Source organism: Scyliorhinus canicula, chromosome 6, assembly GCF_902713615.1.
Source record: "Scyliorhinus canicula chromosome 6, sScyCan1.1, whole genome shotgun sequence".
NCBI classification, from domain to species: Eukaryota; Metazoa; Chordata; class Chondrichthyes; order Carcharhiniformes; family Scyliorhinidae; genus Scyliorhinus; species Scyliorhinus canicula.
In genome coordinates this window covers 52,185,598-52,211,995 of record NC_052151.1, presented here as the reverse complement: position 1 = coordinate 52,211,995, position 26,398 = coordinate 52,185,598, and the positions used below count along the sequence as shown (strand labels likewise).

Genomic DNA, 26,398 nt, shown 5'->3' with positions numbered 1-26,398 from the left:
CTGCACAAACTCCACAAGTTTCCTTCCACAGCACCACTGCACATCTAGTCCGTTCAGTCCACATGAAGTTTTTTTATTTGTTCATGGGATGCGGGAGTCGACGAAGTTGCTGTGGGTCTGGAGTCACATGTTGGCCAAATGCTACGGAAGCTAAGGAAATTTGACATGTCTGCATTGACTCTCACAAACTTCGACAGATGTGCGATAGAGCATCCTATCCAGCTGCATCACAGCCTGGTATGGCAACTGCTCGGCCCAAGATCGCAAGAAACTGCAGAGTGTGTGAACTCAGCTCAACACATCACACATGCTTGCCACCCCCACATTGATTCTGGATACACCTCCCGCTGCCTCAGGAAGGCAGACAGCATTCTCAGAGACCCCTCCCACCCAGGCATTGCCTTCTTCCAGACCCTTCCATCAGGCAGAAGGTACAGAAATCTGAACACTCGCACATCCAGACACAGGAACAGCTTCTTCCACAGCTACAAGACTCCTCAACGACTCCCCCCTCGGACTGATCTGTTCCCTGTAAGAACACTAGTCACGAGACCCTCTGCTGCTCTTGCTCATGTATTTGCTTTGTTTGGTCCTTTGTTCCCCACTGTAACCAATTACTGTTTGTCGATGTACCATTTGTCAATGTTCTATGTTGATTATTCTTTTGTCCACTATGTACGTACTGTGTACGTTCCCTCTGATGTGTTATGTACTCTGGGATAATACAGGCTGCAACTGGATGTAGCTTTAAACAAAAAATACTCCAGATCTTGAAGTTAGTTCAATCTGATTTATTGAACTAATAGCACAGTTAGCACTGTTCTCTGTGAGTTTGACTCTCTGCTAACCTAAGTGCGGTTACTCTGTCTGACTGAACAGACTAGCTCTTAGCCATGTGCTGGAGGTGTGATACTGTACATACACCCTGACTCACTCTGTAGATGTTCATCAGTGGAAAGAGGCGGAGTGTGAGTGCCTCGTGCCTTTGATAGTGAGATACCACACCTGAGTGTCCTGCCTGCTCATTGGTCATGTCCTGTTCTCTGTGTTCATTAGCTGCCTGTCTGTATATCATTATCTGCATGCCTGCATATCATGACACCCTCGACCACAGAAAAATACTTTTCACTGTACTTCGGTACATTTGATAATGGGCGGGATTCTCTGACCCCCTACAGGGTCGGAGAATCCCGAGGGAGGGGGTGAATCCTGCCCCGCCGCCCCGATGCCGGCTGCCGCATTTTCCGCCGCCGATTTTCAGGCGGGATTCCCACCATGCCAGTTGGGGGCCGTTGATAGTGACCCCCCCCCCGGCGATTCTCTAGGCCCCGATAGGTAGAGCGGCCGTCCATTTTTGGTGAGTCCCGCCAGCGTAAATCACTCAACTCACGTATTGGCGGGTAAGTCGGTGGGGGCGGTTCTCGGGGAGGGGGAATCCGACCCTCACCGTGGCTTGGCCCACAATCGGGGCGCACCAATCTCCAGGCGGGCTTGTTCCGTGGGGGCACTTCTTCCTTCCGCGCCAGCACCTGTAGGGCTCCGCCATGGCCGTTGCAGAGTAGAGAACCCCCTGCACATGCGCCAAAATACGGCAGCCAGTCTGCGCATACACAGAACCACGCCGGCAGTTCTGCGCATGAGTGAGATCACGCCGGCCCTGCGGCGAATGAGCAAACGTCCGCTGTCCCTTCGACGCTGACTGGAGAGGCACCAACTCCTTCGCCGTCCACCTAGCCCCCGAAAGTGTGGAGAATTCTGCACTTTCGGGGGCTGTTGACGCCGGAGTGGTTGGCGCCGGTTCTCCCGTTGGCGTGGGGACTTAGTCCGCAGAAGGGAGAATCCCGGCCAATAAATCAAATCAATCAAATAAGGTAAAGATAGCATATTTCCTTTCCCTAAAGAATGTCAATGAACCAGATGGGTTTTCATGACAATCGACAATGGCTTCATAATCATTCGACTATTAATTCCAGATTGTTTGAAACTGACTTCAAGTTTCACCAACTGCCATGGTGGGATTCAAACCCAGGTCCCCAGAGCATTACTAGGTTTCTCTGCAATACTAGTTCAGGGACAATACCATTACGCCACTGCCCCCTCATGACGTCCTCCTTCATCATTGCTCTACCCCACCGCATGAGCCTCAATCCTCCGAATTCACACACTCCCCACACCACAGCCACTGCCAGAAGGCCCATAAAAACCCCCCACCAATGCCATCGTCCCCTTGCATTTTGGAGTCCTACTCAAACTGACATGATTTTCTAAGCCAGCGTCAGGTAAAATAGTTTTGTATTTTTAATTTGAAAACAAAAGAGGCAGTTGGGTGGTGTTTGGAAATCATGGTTTTGAAAATTGTAGTTCCTAATTTTGAAATCTGCCATGATTTCCACAACTTCTACGATTAATATGTTGAAACATTAATCACCAAACAAATAATCACAAATATTAACTACAATTAATTCACAGCCCCATTTTGGAACATAGTATCAATTACATATTTGCTCGTGAAGTATATTCATAACACTGGATTATTTTAAATTGTACAACATTAGTTAATGCAGCTGAAGACGTGATAAAACAGATTTGCAGCCTAGACTTGCACTGCATTAACAGAACAAAGAACGTTACAGCACAGGAACAGGCCCTTCGGCCCACCAAACCTGCCCTGAAATAGATTCCTTATTTAGACCTACTACTAATGGTCTATTCCCCATCCGTTCATGTATCAATCAAGATATACCTTAAACATTGCTATCGTGCCTGCCTCCACCACCTCAACAGGCAATGCCTCTCATCCTCCTCCGCTCCAAAGAGAAAAGTCCTGGCTCCCTCAACCTTTCCTCATAAGACCTATCCTGCAAACCAGGCAGCATCCTGGTATGTCTCCTTTGCACCCGAGGACATTCAGAACCCGCCGGCCGTATCTGAAAGGTCAAAGCCGCCGTAGGGGGTTGCCAGATTGTTTCTTATTCGTTCATGGGATGTGGGCTTCGCTGCCTGGCCCAGCATTTATTGCCCATCCCCGAGGGGATTTGAGAGTCAACCACATACGGCGGCGTTTCTGGACAGGTTGGCCTTCCCGAGAGTAGACGAGGAGAATAGGGAAGAGCCGGAGGCTCCGCTGGGCTGGGATGAGGTGATAAAGGCGATTGGGTTGATTCAGACCAATAAAGCCTCGAGGCCCTGATGGGTATCCTGTTGACTTTTACAAAAAACTCTCAGACCAGCTACTACCAGTTGTGTTAGAGACGTTCAGCTTACCTGCCTGATACCTTATTGAGAAAGATGGAGTGTGGTTCTTAAGAGGCCCATTTTGCGGCTGAATTGGATGCCAAGGTACTGGCTAAGGTGCTGGCTTTGCGGTTAGGGCCATGTGTCCCAGATATAGTGGTAGAAGACCAGACGGAATTTATAAAGGGGAGGCAGCTGTCTTCTAATATTCTTTATTAATTGTTCGCACAACGACTAGACTTTTCCCCCCTGATTTACATATTCTTCCTCACAGTGTGCCAAATTGAACACATACACCATTAAGAACCGGTGTTCCAAGTTACCCTTATGGGTTTTGGGATACTCTCGCATTTAACATCGGCAGGGTTCTTTCCAGTTGTAAGTAGTTAAGATTTGGAATGCACTAATAATAATAATCTTTATTAGTGTCACAAGTAGGCTTATATTAACACTACAATGAAGTTACTGTGAAAAATCCCCATTTGAGTGGCAGAAAGGAAATGGATAAACACCTGTAGGGGAAACAAAAAAGCAGGACAATTTGGAAATGGGGCTGACTAAATTGCTCTGGCAGAGATTATAATAATAATCTGTTTTAGTGTCACAAGTAGCCTTACATTAGCACTGCAACGGGGCTGGTTTAGCTCTGTGGGCTAGACCACTGGTTTGTGATGCAGAACAAGGCCAGTAGCGTGGGTTAAATTCCCGTACCAGCTGAGAATTCTGAATTCTCCCTCTGTGCACCCGAACAGGCGCTGGAATGTGGCGACTTGGGCTTTTCACTGTAACTTCATTGCAATGTTAATGTAAGCCTACTTGTGACAATAAAGGTTATTTATTTATTTATTGTATGAAGTCACTGTGAAAAGCCCGTAGTCGCCACACTCTGGCGCCTGTTCGGGTACACAGAGGGAGAATTCAGAATGCCCAATGCACCGAACCTGCATATCTTTGGACTGTGGAAGGAAACCGGAGCACCCGGAAGAAACCCACGCAGATACGGGGAGAACGGGCAGACTCTGGACAGACAGTGACCCAAGCTGGGAATCGAACCCAGGTCCCTGGCGCTGTGGTGCTGTGAAGCAAAAGTGCTAACCACTGTCCGTGGGAGCCAGCATGGACATGACCGGCTCAGTGACTGCCTTCTGTGTCTTAATTATTCCATGATACTAGGAAGTAAGCCTCAAAACCAGATGTTTTGAAAGTAAACCCCTTAACAGCTGGCCAGTCGGACAGTGCTTGGGTGGAAAAGTCTTCAGAGGGTTAATTATTGTGCACAATTGGATAAATCTATTTTTAAAAAGTTTATTTCTACTCAGAGTAGGATGTAATGGCATAATGAATTCAAAAGCATTCTAAACTCTAGCACTGATTATTTGGATACAAGTTATATGAAAATCTCCACTAAATGCAAGCTCTCTCATTTATTAGTGCTTAATGAGAAGAGCTGAACTCCAACGTCAGAAAACATTCTGTCCTTGAAAAATACATATAAAGCGCAACGGAATACCAATGTTAACAGAATTTGATGGGAAATATATAAATGGGAAGTAATGAGAACAATTTAATTTCGGCAATAGTTGCATTCTCTGCTTGGACTGGACTGTTAAAAACAACACTTCAGTGGCAGGAAGGCCATACTGCTTTAAAAGATCATCCTATATTTACTGTTGAATCCAGATGAAAGAGTCAGGTTTCATGTTGCAGGTACTGAGCTAAAAATTGGCCTGGGCTTTGCAGTTACACTGGTGGAAATGTTAGCGTTCTCCATCATTACAGCATTGAAACTGGCAGCAATAAACGGAGTCGCCACATAGAATCATAGAATCCCGATCATGCTGAAAGGAGGCCATTTGGCCCATCAATTCTACACCAACTCTCTGAAAGAGACCCTAACCAGGTCTGCACCTCCACCCTATCCCTGTAACTCCATGGGCTGGATTCTTCGTTCCGGAGACTAAGTCCACACGCCAGCGTGAAAACTGTGACATTTTACAACAGGAAAACTGGCGCAAAACAGCCACCGACTCCCTGTTCCAGGGGGGCTAGCAGGAAGGCAGCATAGAGCTTCCAGGCACGGCCTGGAGAATTAGCGGGTCCGTGGCCGCACATGCGCACGGCTGTCTGTAGCGTCCGCGCCGTGCTTCATGGTAGATGCCGCTTGCGGACCTGGCCTGCAAAATAGTCCTCCCCATTGGCCGGCTCGCACGCCCCGGACCGTTCCACTAGAATGCCCCCAGCCTTGAATATTTCCCCCCCTGCCCGCAGATCGGCCCTCCCCCGACTGTGGCGGAACTGGACTGAGTCCGCAGCCGCCACTCTGAGTTCCCGATGGCTGAGACCATGAGAGACCCACGCCGTCGGTTACTCGGCCGGTCGGGGACGGAACATTGCGGGGCGGTCCTCAGCCAACGCGCGGCGCCATAGGGCCGAAGGGCCTGTTCTGTGCTGTACTGTTCTATGTTCTATACTCCTAGAGTACAACGCTTTTCAGGGGGCAGAGTGATTTCGGCGTCGGCATCAGAGAATCCAGCCCCACATCTTTCGATATTAGGGGCAATTTTGCAGGGCCAATCCACCTAACCTGCACACCTTTGGACTGTGGGAGGAAAGTGCAGTACCCGGTGGAAACCCACGCACACACGGGAGGAATGTGCAAACTCCACTATCTGAGGGTGGATTTGAACCCGAGTCCCTGATGCTAAGGCAGTTAAAGGTAGAAATAACAACATAATTCATAAGAAATAAAGAGCAGGAATAGGTCATTCGATCCATCAAGCTTGCTCTGTCATTCAGTTAAGATCATGGAGGATCTGATTGTTGCTCCATGCCCAGCCCTCATCTCGCCTCCATAACCCTGGACTGTCTTGAAGATCAAAAATCTAAGGCTCAGTCTCAGGTGTTCTCTGGGGAAGCGAGTTCCAAAGATTAACAGTCCTCTGAAAGAAGAACTCTCGTCTCAAGTCTTTCATTCTGAGTCTATCCCCTCGTTCTAAGTTTTCCCTCTCGACCCTGTTAGGTCCTCTCATAAATTTCAATAAGATGACCTCTCATTCTTCTAAACACCTGTGACTATCAGCCCAATCTGCTCAAGCTTTTCACGGAATCCCTAAAGTGCAGAAGGAGGCCATTCATCGAGTCTGCACCGACCTTCCGAAAGAGCACCCCACCTAGGCCCACTCCCCTACCCTAGACCTGTAACCCCACCTAACCTGCACATCTTTTGGTCACAAGTAGGCTTACATTAACGCTGCAATGAAGTTACTGTAAAAGCCCATAGTCATCACATTCCGGCACCTGTTCGGGTACAGGAGGAAGAATTCAGAATGTCCAAATTAACTAACAGCACTTCTTTCGGGACTTGTGGCAGAAAACCGGAGCACCCGGTGGAAACCTACGCTGACACAGGGAGAACGTGCAAACTATAGTTCTATAGTTTGCAGATGACCGCAGTGTCGTTCCCCACTCTGCATCTAGTTTGCAAACCACTCCTGATTTCTTCAATTCTGCACACAAGAAACTTGGCCTATCCTTGAATGTTGCCAAAGCACAACTCCCATCAGCCCATAACTGGTCAGCCAAATATTGCACTTCCCATGGGCGCGATTCTTCGCAAATGCGGCGAATCGTAAAGGCTGCCGTGAAACTGGCCATGTTTCACGGCAGCCTCCGCGCCCCCTCCCGGGACCCGATTCTCCCCCCCGGGTGGGGCTAGCAGCGGGGCCCCGTGAAGCACGGCATCGCGGACTTAGCACCCGTCGCTAAGTCCGCACGCCAAGCGTCACGCCGGCTGACGCGCACGATGACGTCAGCCACGCATGCGCGGGTTGGACGGCTCCAACCCGCGCATGCACGGGGCTGTCATCTCCCTCGGCCGCCCCGCGGACTGATCCTGCGGGGCGGCGGAGGGAGAAAGAGTGCGTCCGTTAAGGACGCACTGCCCGCGATCGGTGCCCACCGATCGTGGGCCCATGCCCCCCTTGGCACGGCCGTGGTACTGCCGTGCCAATCGGGGCCCTAGATGCCCAGAATGGACATATTGCGGCCGTTTTTACGACGGCAGCAAGCAGGTGTGTTTGCTGCCGTAAAAACGGTCGTAAAGGCCTGGGAACTCGGCCCATCGGCCTGGGGAGAATCGCTATTCGCCGTAAAAAACGGCAAGCAGCGATTCGTGTCATGGGACGTCCGTGGCGGGGGGAGAATAGTGGGAGGGCGTGAAAAATGTCGGGGACGCCCTCCGGCTATTCTCCGACCCGTCGTGGGCAGCGGAGAATCGCGCCCCATATCTGTTGAAGGAAAGACTCCGGAATATGTTAAATACTTCCCATGGCTGCCACCTCTTTCAAAAGGCAATCATTGAAACACCATTGAATCAGCTGAGTCAGGTCTGCCTTCTACAAATTAATAATAAGAATCTTTATTAGTTTCTCAAGTAGGCTTAAATTAACGCTGCAATGAAGTTACTGTGAAAATCTCCTAGTCGCCACACTCCATCGCCAATTCGGGTACACAGAGGGCGAATTCAGAATACTCAATACACCTAACAGCACGTCTTTCGGGACCTGTGGGAGGAAACCCACGCAGACACGGGGTAACTTCCAGACTCCACACAGACAGTGACCCAAGTCCGGATTGAACCTGCAACCATGGAGCTGTGAAGCAACAATGCTAACCACTGTGCTACAGTGTCGCCCATTTACAGTACAGAAGGCCGCCATTCGGCCCATTAAGTCTGCACCAGCCCTTGGAAAGAGCACCCCACTTAAGCCCATGCCTCCACCCCATCCCCGTAACCCAGTAACCCCACTTAACCTTTGGACACTGAGGGGCAATTTGGCAGAGCCAACCACCTAACCTGCACACCTTTGGACTGTGGAAGGAAACCGGAGCACCCGGAGGAAACCCACGAAGAGAACGTGCAGTCTCCGCACGGACAGTGAATCGGAATTGAACCTGGGACCCTGGAGCTGTGAAGCAACACTGTTAACCACTGTATACTGCCCCAATGAGAACTTTCCATTTTATTCTATAATATTGCTGTTGAACCCCTCAAAAATATTATGCCTTGTTTGCTCATTCTTCCAACGGAGCGGGCAGAGAGGAAAGCAGTTTTGGAGGGGAGAGCTGGAAGGTAAGCTGAGTTTTTGATTTTTAATTTAGTTTTTTGGAACAGGAAACCGGAAGTCGGCCATGGGGAGACCTGGGAAGGTTGCATTACCCAATACATTTGAACGGTGAGGAAACCGGAGACACTACACGTGTCGTATCTCCCACCCTCCCTCCTCCTCTAACCATGCCGTCAGCAGGTAAGCTATTTACTTTTTTCTTCTTCTTTCCTGAGACTAAGTCGAGGTGATGGCAGCTGAGGCAGTGGAATGTTCCTCCTGCAGAATGTTCCAGGTAAGGGAGACCACCGGTGTCCTTGTTGACTTCACCTGCGGGAAGTACAGCCATCTCCATCTCCTCACAGACCGTGTTAAGGAACTGGAGCTGGGGCTGGATGAACTGAGAATCATTCGGAAAGCTGAGGGGGTGATAGATAGAAGCTACAGGGACATAGTTACACCTGAGAACAAAGGTAGCTGGGTACAGAGGTGGGAAGAGGAGGAAGCAGTCAGTGCAGGAATCTCCTGTGGTTGTTCCTCTCAACAATAAGTATACCGCTTTGGATACTGTTGGGGGGGGGGGGGTTACCTAGCAGGGGTAGGTTGCAGTGACTGGGTCTCTGGCACGAGGTCCTGCTCTGGGACTCAGAAGGGAAGGGGGGAGATGAGGAGAGCACTAGTTATAGGGGACTCAATAGTTAGAGGTAGAGACAGGCGGTTCTGTGGGCACGGGCGAGACTCTCAGATGGTTTGTTGCCTCCCAGGTGCCAGGGTCCATGACGTCTCGGATCATGTCTTCAGGATCCTTAAGGGGGAGGGGGAGCAGCCAGAAGTCGTGGTGCACATTGGTACCAACGATGTAGGTAGGTAAAGGGGTGTGGATGTAATAAACAAGTTCAGGGAGTTAGGCTGGAAGTTAAAAGCCAGGACAATATTAGGCTCATTTACTTATAGTTACCGCTTTTCGCTTCCCTCCTTTTTTGAATAGGGGTGTCACATTGGTAGTTTTCAATTCTCCGATACTTCTCCTCCAAGGAGTTTGAGAAAATTACAACCAATATATCCACTATCTCTTTAGCCACTTCTTTTAGGATCCTAGGATGCAAGTCATCAGTGCCAGAGGACTTATCGGCCTTTAGTCCCGTTATTTGTTGAATATTGCTCTAATGCTGGTGATGGTATTTAATTGCTGCCCCTGTATTCTTTGGTATTAAGGGGATGTTCGAAGTACCTTCCGCCATAAAGACTGATGCAAAATATCTGTTTAACACAGGGGTGGGCAAACTACGGCCCGCGGGCCGCATGCTGAGGGGCCTATGTTCACTTTCACCCCTCTTCCTTTTTATATATTTAAAGAAGCCTTTATTGTCAGTTTTTATATTCCTCGCTAGTTTGCCCTCGCGGTTTATTTTCTCACTTTATTATTAAAATCACCCATAATTATTGGTCTATTCTTTTTATATGCTCTTATTATTTTTTCGACAGTATGGCTACTGTTTGGGGGTCTATACAGCACCCCTACCGATGTCTTCTTTCCCTTGCTGTTTTTTAACCTCCACCCAAATGGACTCCACATCGGTCGTCACTCACAACTGTCCTCATTTAATCTCTTATTAACACCTACCCCAAAACCTTTTCCTTCCCTCCAGTTCTTATGAAAGGTCAAATATCTCTGAATATTATATTTCCAGTTTTGATCTCCTTGTAACCATGTTTCCATAATGGCATATCCATTTACCTCGATTTGTGCCGTCAGTTCGTCTAACTTATACTGGGGAGCACGGTAGCATTGTGAATAGCACAATCGCTTCCCAGGTTCGATTCTGGCTTGGGTCACTGTCTGTGCGGAGTCTGCACATCCTCCCCGTGTGTGCGTGGGTTTCCTCCGGGTGCTCCGGTTTCCTCCCACAGTCCAAAGATGTGCAGGTTAGGTGGATTGGCCATGATAAATTGCCCTTAGTGTCCAAAATTGCCCTTAGTGTTGGGTGGGGTTACTGGGTTATGGGGATAGGGTGGAGGTGTTGACCTTGGGTAGGGTGCTCTTTCCAAGAGCCGGTGCAGACTTGATGGGCCGAATGGCCTCCTTCTGCACTGTAAATTCTATGAAAAAAAACCTTTTTACTTGCCTTTTTGCCATTGTTAGTCATCCTAACATTTCTTTGTACTGTGGCCCTATTTGCCTCTTGCCCTTGATTAATCTGTCTACCGGTTTTTGCATTTTACAGTCCTTTCTTTTATTGTTGTCCTTGTTTCTCCTTCCCTTGTCATCCTGCTTAGGATCCCATCCACCTGCCATTTTAGTTTAAACCTTCCCCAACCAAACTAACAAACACTCACCCTAGGATATCAGTCCGGGTTCTGCCCAGGTGTAACCCATTCAGTTTGTACTGGTCCTGCCTCTCCCAGAACCTGTTCCAATGTCCCATGAATCTGAAACTCTCCACCTTGCACTTCTTTCCATGTATTCATCCAATATATCTTGCTATTTCTACTCTGACTAGCACGTGTCACTGGTAGTATTCCTGAGATAACTACCTCTGATAACTACCTATTTTTCAACTTACTTCCTAACTCCCATTATTCGGCTTTTAGGACTTAATCCCCTTTTTTACATAATCCATTGGTACCAATGTGAACCATGAGCACTGGCTGTTCACCCCTTCCCCTCTCCAGAATATCCTGTAGCCGCTGTGAGGTAACCTTGACCCTAGCACTGGAGAGGCAACATATCATCCTGGAGTCTCGTTTGTGGCCAGGGGAACACCTAACTATTCCCCTTACAATTGAATCCCTTATAACTATTGAATTCCCACACTTTTTAATCCTCATCTGTGCAGCAGTGCCAATCATGATGCAACAAAGCTAACTGTTGCTGTTTTCCCCTGAGAGGCCATTTCCCGCAGCAGTATCCAAAGCGGTATATTTTTTTTTTGCAGGGGAATAGCCGCAGGAGATTCCTGCACTGCCTGCCTAGTCCTCTTCTTCTGCCTGGTGGTCACCCATTCATCTCCTGCCTATGGGCTCTTAGCCTATGGTGTGAGCCTCTCTGTGTGTGCTAGACATTCCACAGAGACGCCAGCCACCACTTCAGTTCCAAAATTCTAGCTTCTCGGGGCTATAGCTAGAGACACTTCCTGCACACATGCTGGCCACAGGCACTGGAAATGTGCCCGACTTCCCGCATAGAACAGATGTGTAACTGGGTTTTAGACAATGTCCTCGGTCATAATTGCTCAACAATGTCCCTGGTCCTGAAAGACTAATTCCACATTAGTTTAATGTACTTGTTTCCCTTACGGAAAACTGCAATTGTAGGCACTCATTGCAACATCAGCCTTTTCAATATTGCAATTCAATCATTTCCTCAGTAAATATATGCAGCATAGCTGAACCATGAATATATTACATCGACACTGGTGCAACTGATTGTGAGCTACTTCAGAAAGTGATTCATCAAGGCAGGTCACAATACACGACTGACACACTGTGGTTCACAAAATCTCAGTCTCGCAAAGGCACACCTTCCTACAATTTCATTAATATTCCTTCATAGAGAAAAAGATAAGTGTCTAGCTACATGTGCCACACAGACATAAAATATTTGAAGAAGGCATTAGGAAACTGTAACATACTGAAATAAATATCACAGAAACAATTATGCATACGGTTAAATTATCCATTGATTATATGTTCACACTTCAACTCGGTGGCCTTAAATTACACCAAATATAACAGACAAGTCATGTTGAAATAAAAGAGCCTTCATCTGAAATATAATTCTGCCCTTTCTCTTTATAGATAATGATGTGCCAACTGTGCACTTGCAATAATTTCTGTTTTAGTTAACATTTCCTTGCTTAATTAACCTATGGAAGGGTGAAAGTAAATGGATTTTATTTTTTCAGAAGGAAGCATTCAGTAGTTTTGAGTAAATATCTTTTCGGATTTCATTTTGCTGATGACCGCTGAGTGAACCTGCAGCTTGGTCTTCAATTCCACGTATAGAGTATGGATGCAGGAAAGACAAGGGGGTGGGATTATCTGGCCACTTCCACGGTGTGTTTTCCAGCGACGGCGGAAGAGGCTCACCATTGGCTGCCAGCGGGATTATCCAGTTCCACCAATTCCTACTGTGGTTTGCGTGGCTTGCCCATCCCGCTGCCGGGAAAACCCACCACTGGGGGGGGGGGGGGGGGGGGGGGGGGGACATCAGCGGGACTGGAAGGTCCCACCAGCGGAAAGGACCGTCAAATCCTGTCTAAATGACTGTCAGGGGAATTCTGTGAGGAGTTTTATAAAAGATAGATCCCATTTATCATTATATTTAGGATTACGATGAAGGTTACATGCTGACATCAGAAAACTTTGGAAACATTTGTTTTCTATTCACTCAGTTGCTAACACAATTTTAGTTAAATTGTAATATCTAAGTTGGGTAACCACAAACTTCTCCCCCTCTCCCCTCCCACATCCCTGCTTATTGTTATTTGTTTGCATTTTAGCATGTTCACTTCCACTCAGCCTTCTAATAAATCACAATTAGTTTCCTGATTCTGATGCAACCCAAACTGTTGAGTCACCAGTACAAACTAATTGCAAAGATTTTGACAATGAAAAGTATCGCAATTAATCTGCATCTCATTGATAGGCAGAACAGTCGGATCAAACAATTAAAATCAAAATCCACTCTCTTACCAATTTGAAGCTTGTCAATAAATGGTGTCAGCAGTCCATCAGGGTAAATTTTGATCATTAAATAGATATTTGTACAGGTAAGACCACCATCCTTTGGCTCGGTATACAAGGATGACAACACAGGAGTATACGGCCGAACTACTTCTACATCTGGGAGAAGAGAAAAATGAAAGGGTAGTATAATAAAATTGCATCCTGGCTGAGTAACTAAAAACAAACATATACTGGTCCAGTTAGAACAAACCACAATCTATTTACAAGCAGTTATAGAATAGGCAAAGGTTTACACCACTGGGCCTGTGACAGCAAGAAGTCCTGGATTCTTCTGTATGCTTGGACAACAGTAATGTGGACCAAGTCCACGGTATCTCCATCTTGAGGGATGAGCAATGTTCAGCTGGTATTAGAGATAGAGAAATACAGCACAGAACAGGCCCTTCGGCCCACAGTGTTGCGCCGAACTTTTGTCCTAGGTTAATCATAGAATTTTGGACAATTTTTCATGGCCAATCCACCCAACCTGCACATCTTTGGACTGTGGGAGGAAACCGGAGTACCCGGAGGAAACCCACGCACACACGTGGAGGATGTGCAGACTCCACACAGACATTGACCCAAGTCGAAATCGAACTTGGGACCCTGGAGCTGTGAAGCAATTGTGCTATCCACAATGCTACCGTGCTGCCCTTAAGAAGTTAACCTACACTCCATTATTCTACCCTAATCCATGTACCTATCCAATAACCGCTTGAAGGTCCCTAACGTTTCCGACTCAACTTCCACAGGCAGTGCATTCCGTGCCCCCACTACTCTCTGGGTAAAGACCCTACCTCTGACATCCCCTCTATATCTTTCACCATTTATCTTAAATTTATGTCCCCTTGTAATGGTGTGTTCCACCCGGGGAAAAAGTCTCTGACTGTCTACTCTATCTATTCCCCTTATCATCTTATAAACCTCTATCAAGTCGCCCCTTTTCCTTCTCCGTTCTAATGAGAAAAGGCCTAGCACCCTCAACCTTTCCTCGTATGACCTACTCTCCATTCCAGGCAACATCCTGGTAAATCTCCTTTGCACCTTTTCCAAAGCTTCCACATCCTTCCTAAAATGAGGCGACCAGAACTGCACACAGTACTCCAAATGTGGCCTGACCAAGGTTTTGTACAGCTGCATCATCACCTCACGGCTCTTAAATTCAATCCCTCTGCTAATGAACGCTAGCACACCATAGGCCTTCTTCACAGCTCTATCCACTTGAGTGGCAACTTTCAAAGATCTATGAACATAGACGCCAAGATCTCTCTGCTCCTCCACATTGCCAAGAACCCTACCGTTAACCCTGTATTCCGCATTCATATTTGTCCTTCCAAAATGGACAACCTCACACTTGTCAGGGTTAAACTCCATCTGCCACTTCTCAGCCCAGCTCTGCATTCTATCTATGTCTCTTTGAAGCCGACAACAGCCCTCCTCACTATCCACAACTCCACCAATCTTCGTATCATCTGCAAATTTACTAACCCACCCTTCAACTCCCTCATCCAAGTCGTTAATGAACATCACAAACAGCAGAGGACCCAGAACTGATCCCTGCGGTACGCCACTGATAACTGGGCTCCAGGCAGAATATTTGCCATCCACCACCACTCTCTGTCTTCTATCGGTTAGCCAGTTTGTTATCCAACTGGCCAAATTTCCCACTATCCCATGCCTCCTTACTTTCTGCACAAGCCTACAATGGGGAACCTTATCAAATGCCTTACTAAAATCCATGTACACTACATCCACTGCTTTACCTTCATCCACATGCTTGGTCACCTCCTCAAAGAAGTCAATAAGACTTGTAAGGCAAGGCCTACCCCTCACAAATCCGTGCTGACTATCCCTAATCAAGCAGTGCCTTTCCAGATGCTCAGAAATCCTATCCCTCAGTATCCTTTCCATTACTTTGCCTACCACCGAAGTAAGACTAACTGGCCTGTAATTCTTAGTTTTGTTTTTTTTAATGCTTGCTCATGGGATGTGAGTGTCGCTGGCAAGGCCAGCATTTGTTGCCCGTCCTTAATTGCCCTTGAACTGAGTGGTTCGTGAGGCCATTTCAATGGACAATTAAAACCATATTGCTGTGGGTCTGAATTCACATGTAGGTTATTACCGAGTAAGGTTGGCAGATTCCGTTCCCTGAAGGACAACCGTGAACCAGATGACTTTCAATGACAACTTCATATAGCAGTGAGCTGGCATAGACATGATGGGCCAAATGATCTCCTTCCTTGTTTAACGGTTCTATGATTCCATTCCGGAGACTAGCTACCAATTCCAAATTTTATTAATTGAATTTAAATTCTACCAGCTGCCGTGATGGGGTTTGAAATCAGGGGCGGGATTCTCCCATTCGGCAGCAGAGTGTCCACGCTGGGAGACTACAGAGGGCCAGCAAGCTGCTCCAACCTCCCATCCCAGCGCCAATTGGGCGCCGCGCCAACCCGTGCATGCGTGGTGGCCTCCCTCAACGTGCCGCCCCGATGCAACATGGCACGTGAGTTCAGGGTCGGCACGTAATAAAATAGGCCCGGGGAGCGGGAGGCCGCCCTCCGGGCCACAGAATCAACTCGCGCTGCACCAGCGCCAATTCTCAGCTCTGTGGAGAATCGAGTGCTGGCGTCGGGGCGGAGTGGCGCGGTTGCGGGGATTCTCCTACACGGCGCCGGGCTGGGAGAATCCCACCCCCGGTCCCTGCATTGACCTGGGCTTCTGGATTACTAATCCAGTGAAATTATCGCAACACCACCCTCTCCCCATTAAATTGCAAACCAGTGCCGCCTGCTGGAACCACATGGGTACCAGGTAAGGATGTGCTGTGACTCAGCTGTGATTTGAAATTCAAAAATTTAAAATGATGGGTTAGGGAGGGTCACCATGCCAACATTTACACCGGCATGATTCACTGCTGTTAAATCAGGGCTAAAGGGAATTAAATGAAAATGTACTACACCGGGAAGGTAATCACAGCAGTGCCCTGCTACAACGTAATTATGCTAAGATCAAGCGCTTGTTAACTGATCACGACTCAAAAGTATCATTGATGAATGCGTTTAGAAAACCTTCAATTTCTCATGTAGACTTTGAAATTGTTCACAGTTACAGAGTCTCAATAGATTTTAATGTAATTTCTAAATCATTGCTTCCAAATTCCAGGTTTGATTCTTGGGTAACTGTCAGTGCAGAGTCTGCACGTTCTACCAGTATCTGTGTGGGTTTCCTCCGGGTGCTCCGGTTTCCTCCCACAAGTCCCGAAAGACGCGCTTGTTAGGTAATTTGGACATTCTGAACTCTCCCACTGTGTACCCGATCAGACACCGGAATGTGGCGACTCGGTGCTTATCACAGTAACTTAATTGCAATGTTAATGTAAGCCTACTTGTGACAATAAAGATTGTAAGATTATTATTAATTTTAAAAGCAAAAATCGCATTTTTCTCCATGTAGTCAATTCCCCAGTAGTGGAAAGCCACATCCTCTTAGTAAATCAACGACTCATAGGTAGATTTATGTTAAAAAGATAGCTGATAATTAAGGAACTATTTAACATATTCACCTTTGCCCCTCAGATGCTGCATAAAATAGAATTACAAATTGCTTCTGCTTATTCATGGCAAGACCTCTTTTGCATTTAGATCACATGCTTTTAGCAGTGACGAATACACATAATTATGTTGTCGTACCTTGAATGCTCCTTTTGAGGTAAATATGTTGTCCAACAGGTATTGTCAAATAACATCCAGGTGGTAACAGAAAGCACAGCAGTCTAGTGTCATGTGACACATCAATCTTTGACAGCAGGGTGCACTTCCGATAGGAAAGGTCTCGGGGTTGGGGCAGAGAGAAAAAATACATTTAAAAAAAATTATAACTGATTTACTGGTACTTACAACTTTGATTTTTTTTCCCCTCGAATTTGCACGTTTTGTTATATCGTTGCAAATGATTACTAACTTATATAAACCTGTATGTATGGAGAACACTTTTACGGTCATGCAACACAGAAAGGACCCTTTGGACTATTGGGTCTGCGCTCATCATAAACAACCACCTTGGTTTAGAGGGGTGTGATGAAACCCTTTTCAACCAGAGTTTGGTGGGAGCCTGGGACTCACTGCCTGAAAGGGTGGAGGACTTCATAACATTTAAGACGTATTTAGATGTGCCCTTGTGATCCCAGGGCATACAAGACAATGGGTCAAGTTCTGGAAAATGGGATTCGGATAGTTAAGTGGGTGTTTTTGACCAGCCGAGATGTGATGGGCCGAAGAGCCTTTTCTGTGCTGTAGACGTCTTCTGACTCTAAACAGGAGGTCCTGTGGCACACTAGGCACTGTACCTGTATCTCAGTCAGAAACTCAGGGTGGTCGAGATTTCTGCTCAATGGAAAGTCGGAGCCTCAACTTTCACTTTTTGTGGCAGAGGTGGCGGAGGTGTGTGTGTGTGTGTGGGGGGGGGGGGGGGGGGGGGGGGGCTGGCTCAGTTGGCTGGGTGGCCTTCTCCTGTAGCCACCTGGGTTGGCCACTTCCCGACTTAAAATGGAGATTCGCAAAGAACGCAGGGAAAATTGGACAGTATGAGAAAACAAGCAGTTTGCAGAGTTTTCCTGTGTATTCGAGTTGCAGAAAGCAGACAGCATTGAAACCAGCAATCTGAATATTAATGAGCGATTCCCAGGCACAATAGCAACAGTTAGGATAATCGAGGTAAAACCAGACTTCTCGGCGCCAGCAGGAGTCCAAGACAAAAGAGGCTAACGAGCACCCAAGGACCGCCCAGCGATCAGGAAGCAGCCCCAGTATTGGGGGAATTCAAACCGATCGATTGGTACGTGAACCAATCGATTGGAGTCAGGTACGGGGTCCGCCCAAAAGGGCGCGAAGCCCCTGGGGCCTATAAATGACAGGTCCCAAGTTCAATTCGCTCTCTTGGCAGTTTCTCTCGATAGACTTCTCGGCAGGGTCACGCAGCAGACCGAAACAACACTTGACCCTGAACTGCCTTGCAGCTGCACCAACAAGTAAGTGTCCAGTCAACGCACGCTACGAGATAGGCGCTCCTAACCCTTAGTCCGTACCAGCTGGAAGCCTGCAGTCTCAGGATTAAACAATAGGCCATTGTTCCCTGACCCAGTGGGTTCCTTTTCCAGAAGATAAGTATTGGCCTGTAGTGGTAGAAGTAGCTTAGTTTTGTAGTATTTATGCATGAGTAGCGATTGACTGTGTATATAATAAATGTGTTTTGATTTGAACCTTACTAACTGGTGTATTGAGTTATTGATCAGCACTTGAACTTGAACCTCGTGGTGGTATCATAAAGATACCTGGTGACTGTAGAGCAAGGGAATAAAACAGAGCCAATTGAGTGTTAAGCACACTCACCAAAACGAGCAACACTCCTGGCTGGGGTGGATACAGGACCCACCTCCTTTCCCTACATGTAGCGGAGAGTGCAGTGCTATGGGATGGGCCTGCCTTCAGGCAGAGAACTAAGGAAGGTGGGCAGTGTTGAAGTAGAGGTGATGTCATGCATTTTCTTGTCACTAATCAATGCTGGAACCTGAATGACTAGATTTCTTAAATTTCTTGTCCATCTTGCTCTGAATGAAGTGTAAACCGAGTTGAAATTATTCCTCACAGATGGTTTCAAAGATCAGTCACATGTTCAGCATTATGACAACAAGCATTGTATTCATCTACGCACAGCAGCATTTAGCAGATGTTTGTATAGATATGTGAATTTAATTATGGAGACAATAAATTGATTTTCAATGCAACCTACATAATGCATGATTAGTATGAAGAACAAATTGCACAAACGCAACCTAGCTAGGTGTCGCCACTGCTAAAGTTCCAATCTGTGCTACTTTGTATTCCAGCGCTACTATTTGCTCTAGCCTGCTTCAGTGGCTCTCATCTAGTTGGCTCAGTTGGCTGGATCCAAATCACTACTTTGGATGAAGCAAACTTCCATCAGCGTCTATGAGTGATGGATGCATATAACAAGCATGTTACACACCGCAAATTTCATTTATTACAGATATGGTCACCTTGCCAGCATGGAATTGGTGGAGGAGTGAACGGGGAGGAGCGGAGAGAGGAGGGAATGGGGAGGAGCGGGAGACAGGAGGGAGTGGGAGGAGCAGGAGACAGGAGGGATCGGGGAGAATCGGGAGACAGGAGGGAGTGGGCAGGAGCGGAGACAGGAGGGATCGGGGAGAAGCGGGAGACAGGAGGGATCGGGGAGGAGCGGGAGACAGGAGGGATCGGGGAGGAGCGGGAGACAGGAGGGAGTGGGGAGGAGCGGGAGACAGGAGGGATCGGGGAGGAGCGGGAGACAGGAGGGAGTGGGGAGGAGTGGAGACAGGAGGGATAGGGGAGGAGCGGGAGACAGGAGGGATCGGGGAGGAGCGGGAGACAGGAGGGATCGGGGAGGAGCGGGAGGCAGGAGGGATCGGGGAGGAGCGGGACACAGAAGGGAGCGGGGAGGAGCGGGAGACAGGAGGGATCGGGGAGGAGCGGGACACAGAAGGGAGCGGGGAGGAGCGCAGACAGGAGGGAGCGGGGAGGAGCGGGAGGCAGGAGGAAGTGGGGAGGAGCGGGAGACAGGAGGAAGTGGGGAGTAGCGGGAGGCAGGAGGGATCGAGGAGGAGCGGGAGACAGAAGGGAGCGGGGAAGAGCGGGAGACAGGAGGGAGCGGGGAGGAGCGGGAGACAGGAGGGATCAGGGAGGAGCGGAGACAGGAGGGAACGGGGAGGAGCGGGAGACAGGAGGGAGCGGGGAGGAGCGCAAACAGGAGGGAGCGATGAGGAGCGGGAGACAGGAGGGATCGGGGAGGAGCGGGAGACAGGAGGGAGTAGGGAGGAGTGGAGAAAGGAGGGATTGGGGAGGAGCGGAGACAGGAGGGAGTGGGGAGGAGCGGGAGACAGGAGGGAGTGGGGAGGAGCGGGAGACAGGAGGGAGTGGGGAGGAGCGGAGACAGGAGGGATCAGGGAGGAGCGGAGACAGGAGGGATCGGGGAGGAGCGGGAGACAGGAGGGAGCGGGGAGGAGTGGAGACAGGAGGGATCGGGTAGGAGCGGGAGGCAGGAGGGATCGGGGAGGAGCGGGAGACAGAAGGGAGTGGGGAGGAGCGGAGACAGGAGGGAGCGGGGATGAGTGGGAGACAGGAGGAAGTGGCGAGAAGCGGGAGACAGGAGGGATCGGGGAGGAGCGGAGACAGGAGAGAGCGTGGAGGAGCGGTAGACAGGAGGGAGCGGGAGACAGAAGGGAGCGGGGAGGAGCGAGAGGCAGGAGGAAGTGGGGAGGATCGGGAGACAGGAAGGAGTGGGGAGGAGCGGGAGACAGGAGGGAGTGGGGAGGAGCGGGAGACAGGAGGGAGTGGGGAGGAGTGGAGACAGGAGGGATCGGGGAGGAGCGGGACACAGAAGGGAGCGGGGAGGAGCGGGAGACAGGAGGGATCGGGGAGGAGCGGGACACAGAAGGGAGCGGGGAGGAGCGCAGACAGGAGGGAGCGGGGAGGAGCGGGAGGCAGGAGGAAGTGGGGAGGAGCGGGAGACAGGAGGAAGTGGGGAGTAGCGGGAGGCAGGAGGGATCGAGGAGGAGCGGGAGACAGAAGGGAGCGGGGAAGAGCGGGAGACAGGAGGGAGCGGGGAGGAGCGGGAGACAGGAGGGATCAGGGAGGAGCGGAGACAGGAGGGAACGGGGAGGAGCGGGAGACAGGAGGGAGCGGGGAGGAGCGCAAACAGGAGGGAGCGATGAGGAGCGGGAGACAGGAGGGATCGGGGAGGAGCGGGAGACAGGAGGGAGTAGGGAGGAGTGGAGAAAGGAGGGATTGGGGAGGAGCGGAGACAGGAGGGAGTGGGGAGGAGCGGGAGACAGGAGGGAGTGGGGAGGAGCGGGAGACAGGAGGGAGTGGGGAGGAGCGGAGACAGGAGGGATCAGGGAGGAGCGGAGACAGGAGGGATCGGGGAGGAGCGGGAGACAGGAGGGAGCGGGGAGGAGTGGAGACAGGAGGGATCGGGTAGGAGCGGGAGGCAGGAGGGATCGGGGAGGAGCGGGAGACAGAAGGGAGTGGGGAGGAGCGGAGACAGGAGGGAGCGGGGATGAGTGGGAGACAGGAGGAAGTGGCGAGAAGCGGGAGACAGGAGGGATCGGGGAGGAGCGGAGACAGGAGAGAGCGTGGAGGAGCGGTAGACAGGAGGGAGCGGGAGACAGAAGGGAGCGGGGAGGAGCGAGAGGCAGGAGGAAGTGGGGAGGATCGGGAGACAGGAAGGAGTGGGGAGGAGCGGGAGACAGGAGGGAGTGGGGAGGAGCGGGAGACAGGAGGGATCAGGGAGGAGCGGAGACAGGAGGGATAGGGGAGGAGCGGGAGACAGGAGGGATCGGGGAGGAGCGGGAGACAGGAGGGATCGGGGAGGAGCGGGAGGCAGGAGGGATCGGGGAGGAGCGGGACACAGAAGGGAGCGGGGAGGAGCGGGAGACAGGAGGGATCGGGGAGGAGCGGGACACAGAAGGGAGCGGGGAGGAGCGCAGACAGGAGGGAGCGGGGAGGAGCGGGAGGCAGGAGGAAGTGGGGAGGAGCGGGAGACAGGAGGAAGTGGGGAGTAGTGGGAGGCAGGAGGGATCGAGGAGGAGCGGGAGACAGAAGGGAGCGGGGAAGAGCGGGAGACAGGAGGGAGCGGGGAGGAGCGGGAGACAGGAGGGATCAGGGAGGAGCGGAGACAGGAGGGATCGGGGAGGAGCGGGAGACAGGAGGGATCGGGGAGGAGCGGGAGACAGGAGGGAGCGTGGAGGAGCGGGAGACAGGAGGGAACGGGGAGGAGCGGGAGACAGGAGGGAGCGGGGAGGAGCGCAAACAGGAGGGAGCGATGAGGAGCGGGAGACAGGAGGGATCGGGGAGGAGCGGGAGACAGGAGGGAGTAGGGAGGAGTGGAGAAAGGAGGGATTGGGGAGGAGCGGAGACAGGAGGGAGTGGGGAGGAGCGGGAGACAGGAGGGAGTGGGGAGGAGCGGGAGACAGGAGGGATCGGGGAGGAGCGGGAGACAGGAGGGAGTGGGGAGGAGCGGAGACAGGAGGGATCAGGGAGGAGCGGAGACAGGAGGGATCGGGGAGGAGCGGGAGACAGGAGGGAGCGGGGAGGAGTGGAGACAGGAGGGATCGGGTAGGAGCGGGAGGCAGGAGGGATCGGGGAGGAGCGGGAGACAGAAGGGAGTGGGGAGGAGCGGAGACAGGAGGGAGCGGGGATGAGTGGGAGACAGGAGGAAGTGGCGAGAAGCGGGAGACAGGAGGGATCGGGGAGGAGCGGAGACAGGAGAGAGCGTGGAGGAGCGGTAGACAGGAGGGAGCGGGAGACAGAAGGGAGCGGGGAGGAGCGAGAGGCAGGAGGAAGTGGGGAGGATCGGGAGACAGGAAGGAGTGGGGAGGAGCGGGAGACAGGAGGGAGTGGGGAGGAGCGGGAGACAGGAGGGAGTGGGGAGGAGCGGAGACAGGAGGGAGCAGGGAGGAGTGGGAGGCAGGAGGAAGTGGGGAGGAGCAGGAGACAGGAGGGATCAGGGAGGAGCGGGAGGCAGGAGGGGGCGGGGATGAGCGGGAGGCAGGAGGGATCGGGGAGGAGTGGGAGACAGGAAGGATCGGGGAGGAGCGGGAGACAGGAAGGATCGGGGAGGAGCGGAGACAGGAGGGAGTGGGGAGGAGCGGGAGACAGGAGGGAGTGGGGAGGAGCGGGAGACAGGAGGGATCGGGGAGGAGCGGAAGGCAGGAGGGAGCGGGGAGGAGTGGAGACAGGAGGGAGTGGGGAGGAGCGGGAGACAGGAGGGAGTGGGGAGGAGCGGGAGACAGGAGGGAGCGGGAGACAGGAGGGAGCGGGGAGGAGCGGGAGACAGGAGGGAGTGGGGAGTAGCGGGAGACAGGAGGGATCGGGGAGGAGCGGGAGGCAGGAGGGAGCGGGGAGGAGTTGGGACAGGAGGGAGTGGGGAGGAGCGGAGACAGGAGGGAGTGGGGAGGAGCGGGAGGCAGGAGGGAGCGGGGAGGAGCGGGAGACAGGAGGGAGTGGGGAGGAGCGGGAGACAGGAGGGAGTGGGGAGGAGCGGAGACAGGAGGGAGCAGGGAGGAGTGGGAGGCAGGAGGGAGTGGGGAGGAGCGGGAGACAGGAGGGAGTGGGGAGGAGCGGGAGACAGGAGGGATCGGGGAGGAGCGGAAGGCAGGAGGGAGCGGGGAGGAGTGGAGACAGGAGGGAGTGGGGAGGAGCGGGAGACAGGAGGGAGTGGGGAGGAGCGGGAGACAGGAGGGAGCGGGAGACAGGAGGGAGCGGGGAGGAGCGGGAGACAGGAGGGAGTGGGGAGTAGCGGGAGACAGGAGGGATCGGGGAGGAGCGGGAGGCAGGAGGGAGCGGGGAGGAGTTGGGACAGGAGGGAGTGGGGAGGAGCGGAGACAGGAGGGAGTGGGGAGGAGCGGGAGGCAGGAGGGAGCGGGGAGGAGCGGGAGACAGGAGGGAGTGGGGAGGAGCGGGAGACAGGAGGGAGTGGGGAGGAGCGGAGACAGGAGGGAGCAGGGAGGAGTGGGAGGCAGGAGGAAGTGGGGAGGAGCAGGAGACAGGAGGGATCAGGGAGGAGCGGGAGGCAGGATGGGGCGGGGATGAGCGGGAGGCAGGAGGGATCGGGGAGGAGTGGGAGACAGGAAGGATCGGGGAGGAGCGGGAGACAGGAAGGATCGGGGAGGAGCGGAGACAGGAGGGAGTGGGGAGGAGCGGGAGACAGGAGGGAGTGGGGAGGAGCGGGAGACAGGAGGGATCGGGGAGGAGCGGGAGACAGGAGGGATCGGGGAGGAGCGGGAGGCAGGAGGGAGCGGGGAGGAGTGGAGACAGGAGGGAGTGGGGAGGAGCGGGAGACAGGAGGGAGTGGGGAGGAGCGGGAGACAGGAGGGAGCGGGAGACAGGAGGGAGCGGGGAGGAGCGGGAGACAGGAGGGAGTGGGGAGTAGCGGGAGACAGGAGGGATCGGGGAGGAGCGGGAGGCAGGAGGGAGCGGGGAGGAGTTGGGACAGGAGGGAGTGGGGAGGAGCGGAGACAGGAGGGAGTGGGGAGGAGCGGGAGGCAGAAGGGAGCGGGGAGGAGTTGGGACAGGAGGGAGTGGGGAGGAGTTGGGACAGGAGGGAGTGGGGAGGAGCGGAGACAGGAGGGAGCGGGCGGAGTGGGAGACAGGAGGGAGCGGGCGGAGTGGGAGACAGGAGGGAGCGGAGACAGGTTGGAGCGGGAGGAGCGGGAGACAGGAGGGAGCGGGAGGAGTGGGAGACAGGAGGGAGCGGAGACAGGTTGGAGCGGGAGGAGCGGGAGACAGGAGGGAGCGGGCGGAGTGGGAGACAGGAGGGAGCGGAGACAGGAGGGAGCGGGGAGGAGCGGGAGACAGGAGGGAGCGGGGAGGAGCGGGAGACAGGAGGGATCGGGGAGGAGCGGCAGACAGAAGGGATCAGGGAGGAGCGGAGACAGGAGGGATCGGGGAGGAGCGGGAGACAGGAGGGAGCGGGGAGGAGTGGAGACAGGAGGGATCGGGTAGGAGCGTAGACAGGAGGGATCGGGGAGGAGCGGGAGACAGAAGGGAGTGGGGATGAGTGGGAGACAGGAGGAAGTGGGGAGAAGCGGGAGACAGGAAGGATCGGGGAGGAGCGGAGACAGGAGAGAGCGGGGAGGAGCGGAGACAGGAGGGAGCGGGGAGGAGCGAGAGGCAGGAGGAAGTGGGGAGGAGCGGGAGACAGGAAGGAGTGGGGAGGAGCGGGAGACAGGAGGGAGTGGGGAGGAGTGGGAGACAGGAGGGAGTGGGGAGGAGCGGAGACAGGAGGGAGCAGGGAGGAGTGGGAGGCAGGAGGAAGTGGGGAGGAGCAGGAGACAGGAGGGATCAGGGAGGAGCGGGAGGCAGGAGGGGGCGGGGATGAGCGGGAGGCAGGAGGGATCGGGGAGGAGTGGGAGACAGGAAGGATCGGGGAGGAGCGGGAGACAGGAGGGAGTGGGGAGGAGCGGGAGACAGGAGGGAGCGGGAGACAGGAGGGAGCGGGGAGGAGCGGGAGACAGGAGGGAGTGGGGAGTAGCGGGAGACAGGAGGGATCGGGGAGGAGCGGGAGGCAGGAGGGAGCGGGGAGGAGTTGGGACAGGAGGGAGTGGGGAGGAGCGGAGACAGGAGGGAGTGGGGAGGAGCGGGAGGCAGGAGGGAGCGGGCGGAGTGGGAGACAGGAGGGAGCGGAGACAGGAGGGAGCGGGGAGGAGCGGGAGACAGGAGGGAGCGGGGAGGAGCGGGAGACAGGAGGGAGCGGGCGGAGTGGGAGACAGGAGGGAGCGGAGACAGGTTGGAGCGGGAGGAGCGGGAGACAGGAGGGAGCGGGCGGAGTGGGAGACAGGAGGGAGCGGAGACAGGAGGGAGCGGGGAGGAGCGGGAGACAGGAGGGAGCGGTGAGGAGCGGGAGACAGGAGGGAGCGGGGAGGAGCGGGAGACAGGAGGGAGCGGTGAGGAGCGGGAGACAGGAGGGAGCGGGGAGGAGCGGCAGACAGAAGGGATCAGGGAGAAGCGGGAGACAGAAGGGAGCGGGGAGGAGCGCAGACAGAAGGGAGCGGGGAGGAGCGCAGACAGAAGGGAGCGGGGAGGAGCGGGAGGCAGGAGGGATCGGGGAGGAGCGGGAGACAGGAGGGATTGGGGAGGAGTGGGATACAGGAGGGATCGGGGAGGAGCGGAGACAGGAGGAAGTGGGGAGGAGCGGGAGACAGAAGGGAGTGTGGAGGAGCGGAGACAGGAGGGAGCGGGGAGGAGCAGAGACAGGAGGGATGGGGAGGAGCGGGAGACAGGAGGAAGTGGGGAGGAGCAGAGACAGGAGGAAGTGGGGAGAAGCAGGAGACAGGAGGGAGCGGGGAGGAGCGGGAGACAGGAGGAAGTGGGGAGGAGCGGAGACAGGAGGGAGTGGGGAGTAGCGGGAGACAGGAGGGAGTGAGGAGCGGAGACAGGAGGGAGCGGGGAGGAGCGGGAGGCAGGAGGGAGCGGGGAGGAGCGGGAGGCAGGAGGGAGTGGGGAGGAGTTGGGACAGGAGGGAGTGGGGAGGAGCGGAGACAGGAGGGAGCGGGGAGGAGCGGAGACAGGAGGGAGCGGGCGGAGCGGGAGACAGGAGGGAGCGGGGAGGAGCAGAGACAGGAGGGAGCGGAGAGAGGAGGGAGCGGGGAGGAGCGGGAGACAGGAGGGAGCGGGGAGGAGCGGGAGACAGGAGGGAGCGGGGAGCAGTAAGGAGGGGACAGGGCAGACAGTTGGGATGGGGCAGGGCGGACTGGACGGGAGCGGGTTTGGACGGAT

At 53.1% G+C, this 26,398-nt stretch overlaps 1 protein-coding gene across 5 annotated transcripts in view; it reads right to left on the bottom strand.

The window, feature by feature from the left end:
- LOC119967141 (cytochrome b5 reductase 4) overlaps positions 1-26,398 on the bottom strand; it is a 251,919-nt gene that overhangs the window by 143,924 nt on the left and 81,597 nt on the right. For all 5 annotated transcript variants that reach the window (XM_038799281.1, XM_038799278.1, XM_038799280.1 and 2 more), the window contains 2 exons: positions 16,760-16,900; positions 13,035-13,184 (listed from right to left, as the gene is read on the bottom strand). In XM_038799281.1, the coding sequence (XP_038655209.1) occupies positions 13,035-13,184; positions 16,760-16,900 (291 nt within the window). The remainder of the gene's footprint in view (positions 1-13,034; positions 13,185-16,759; positions 16,901-26,398) is intronic.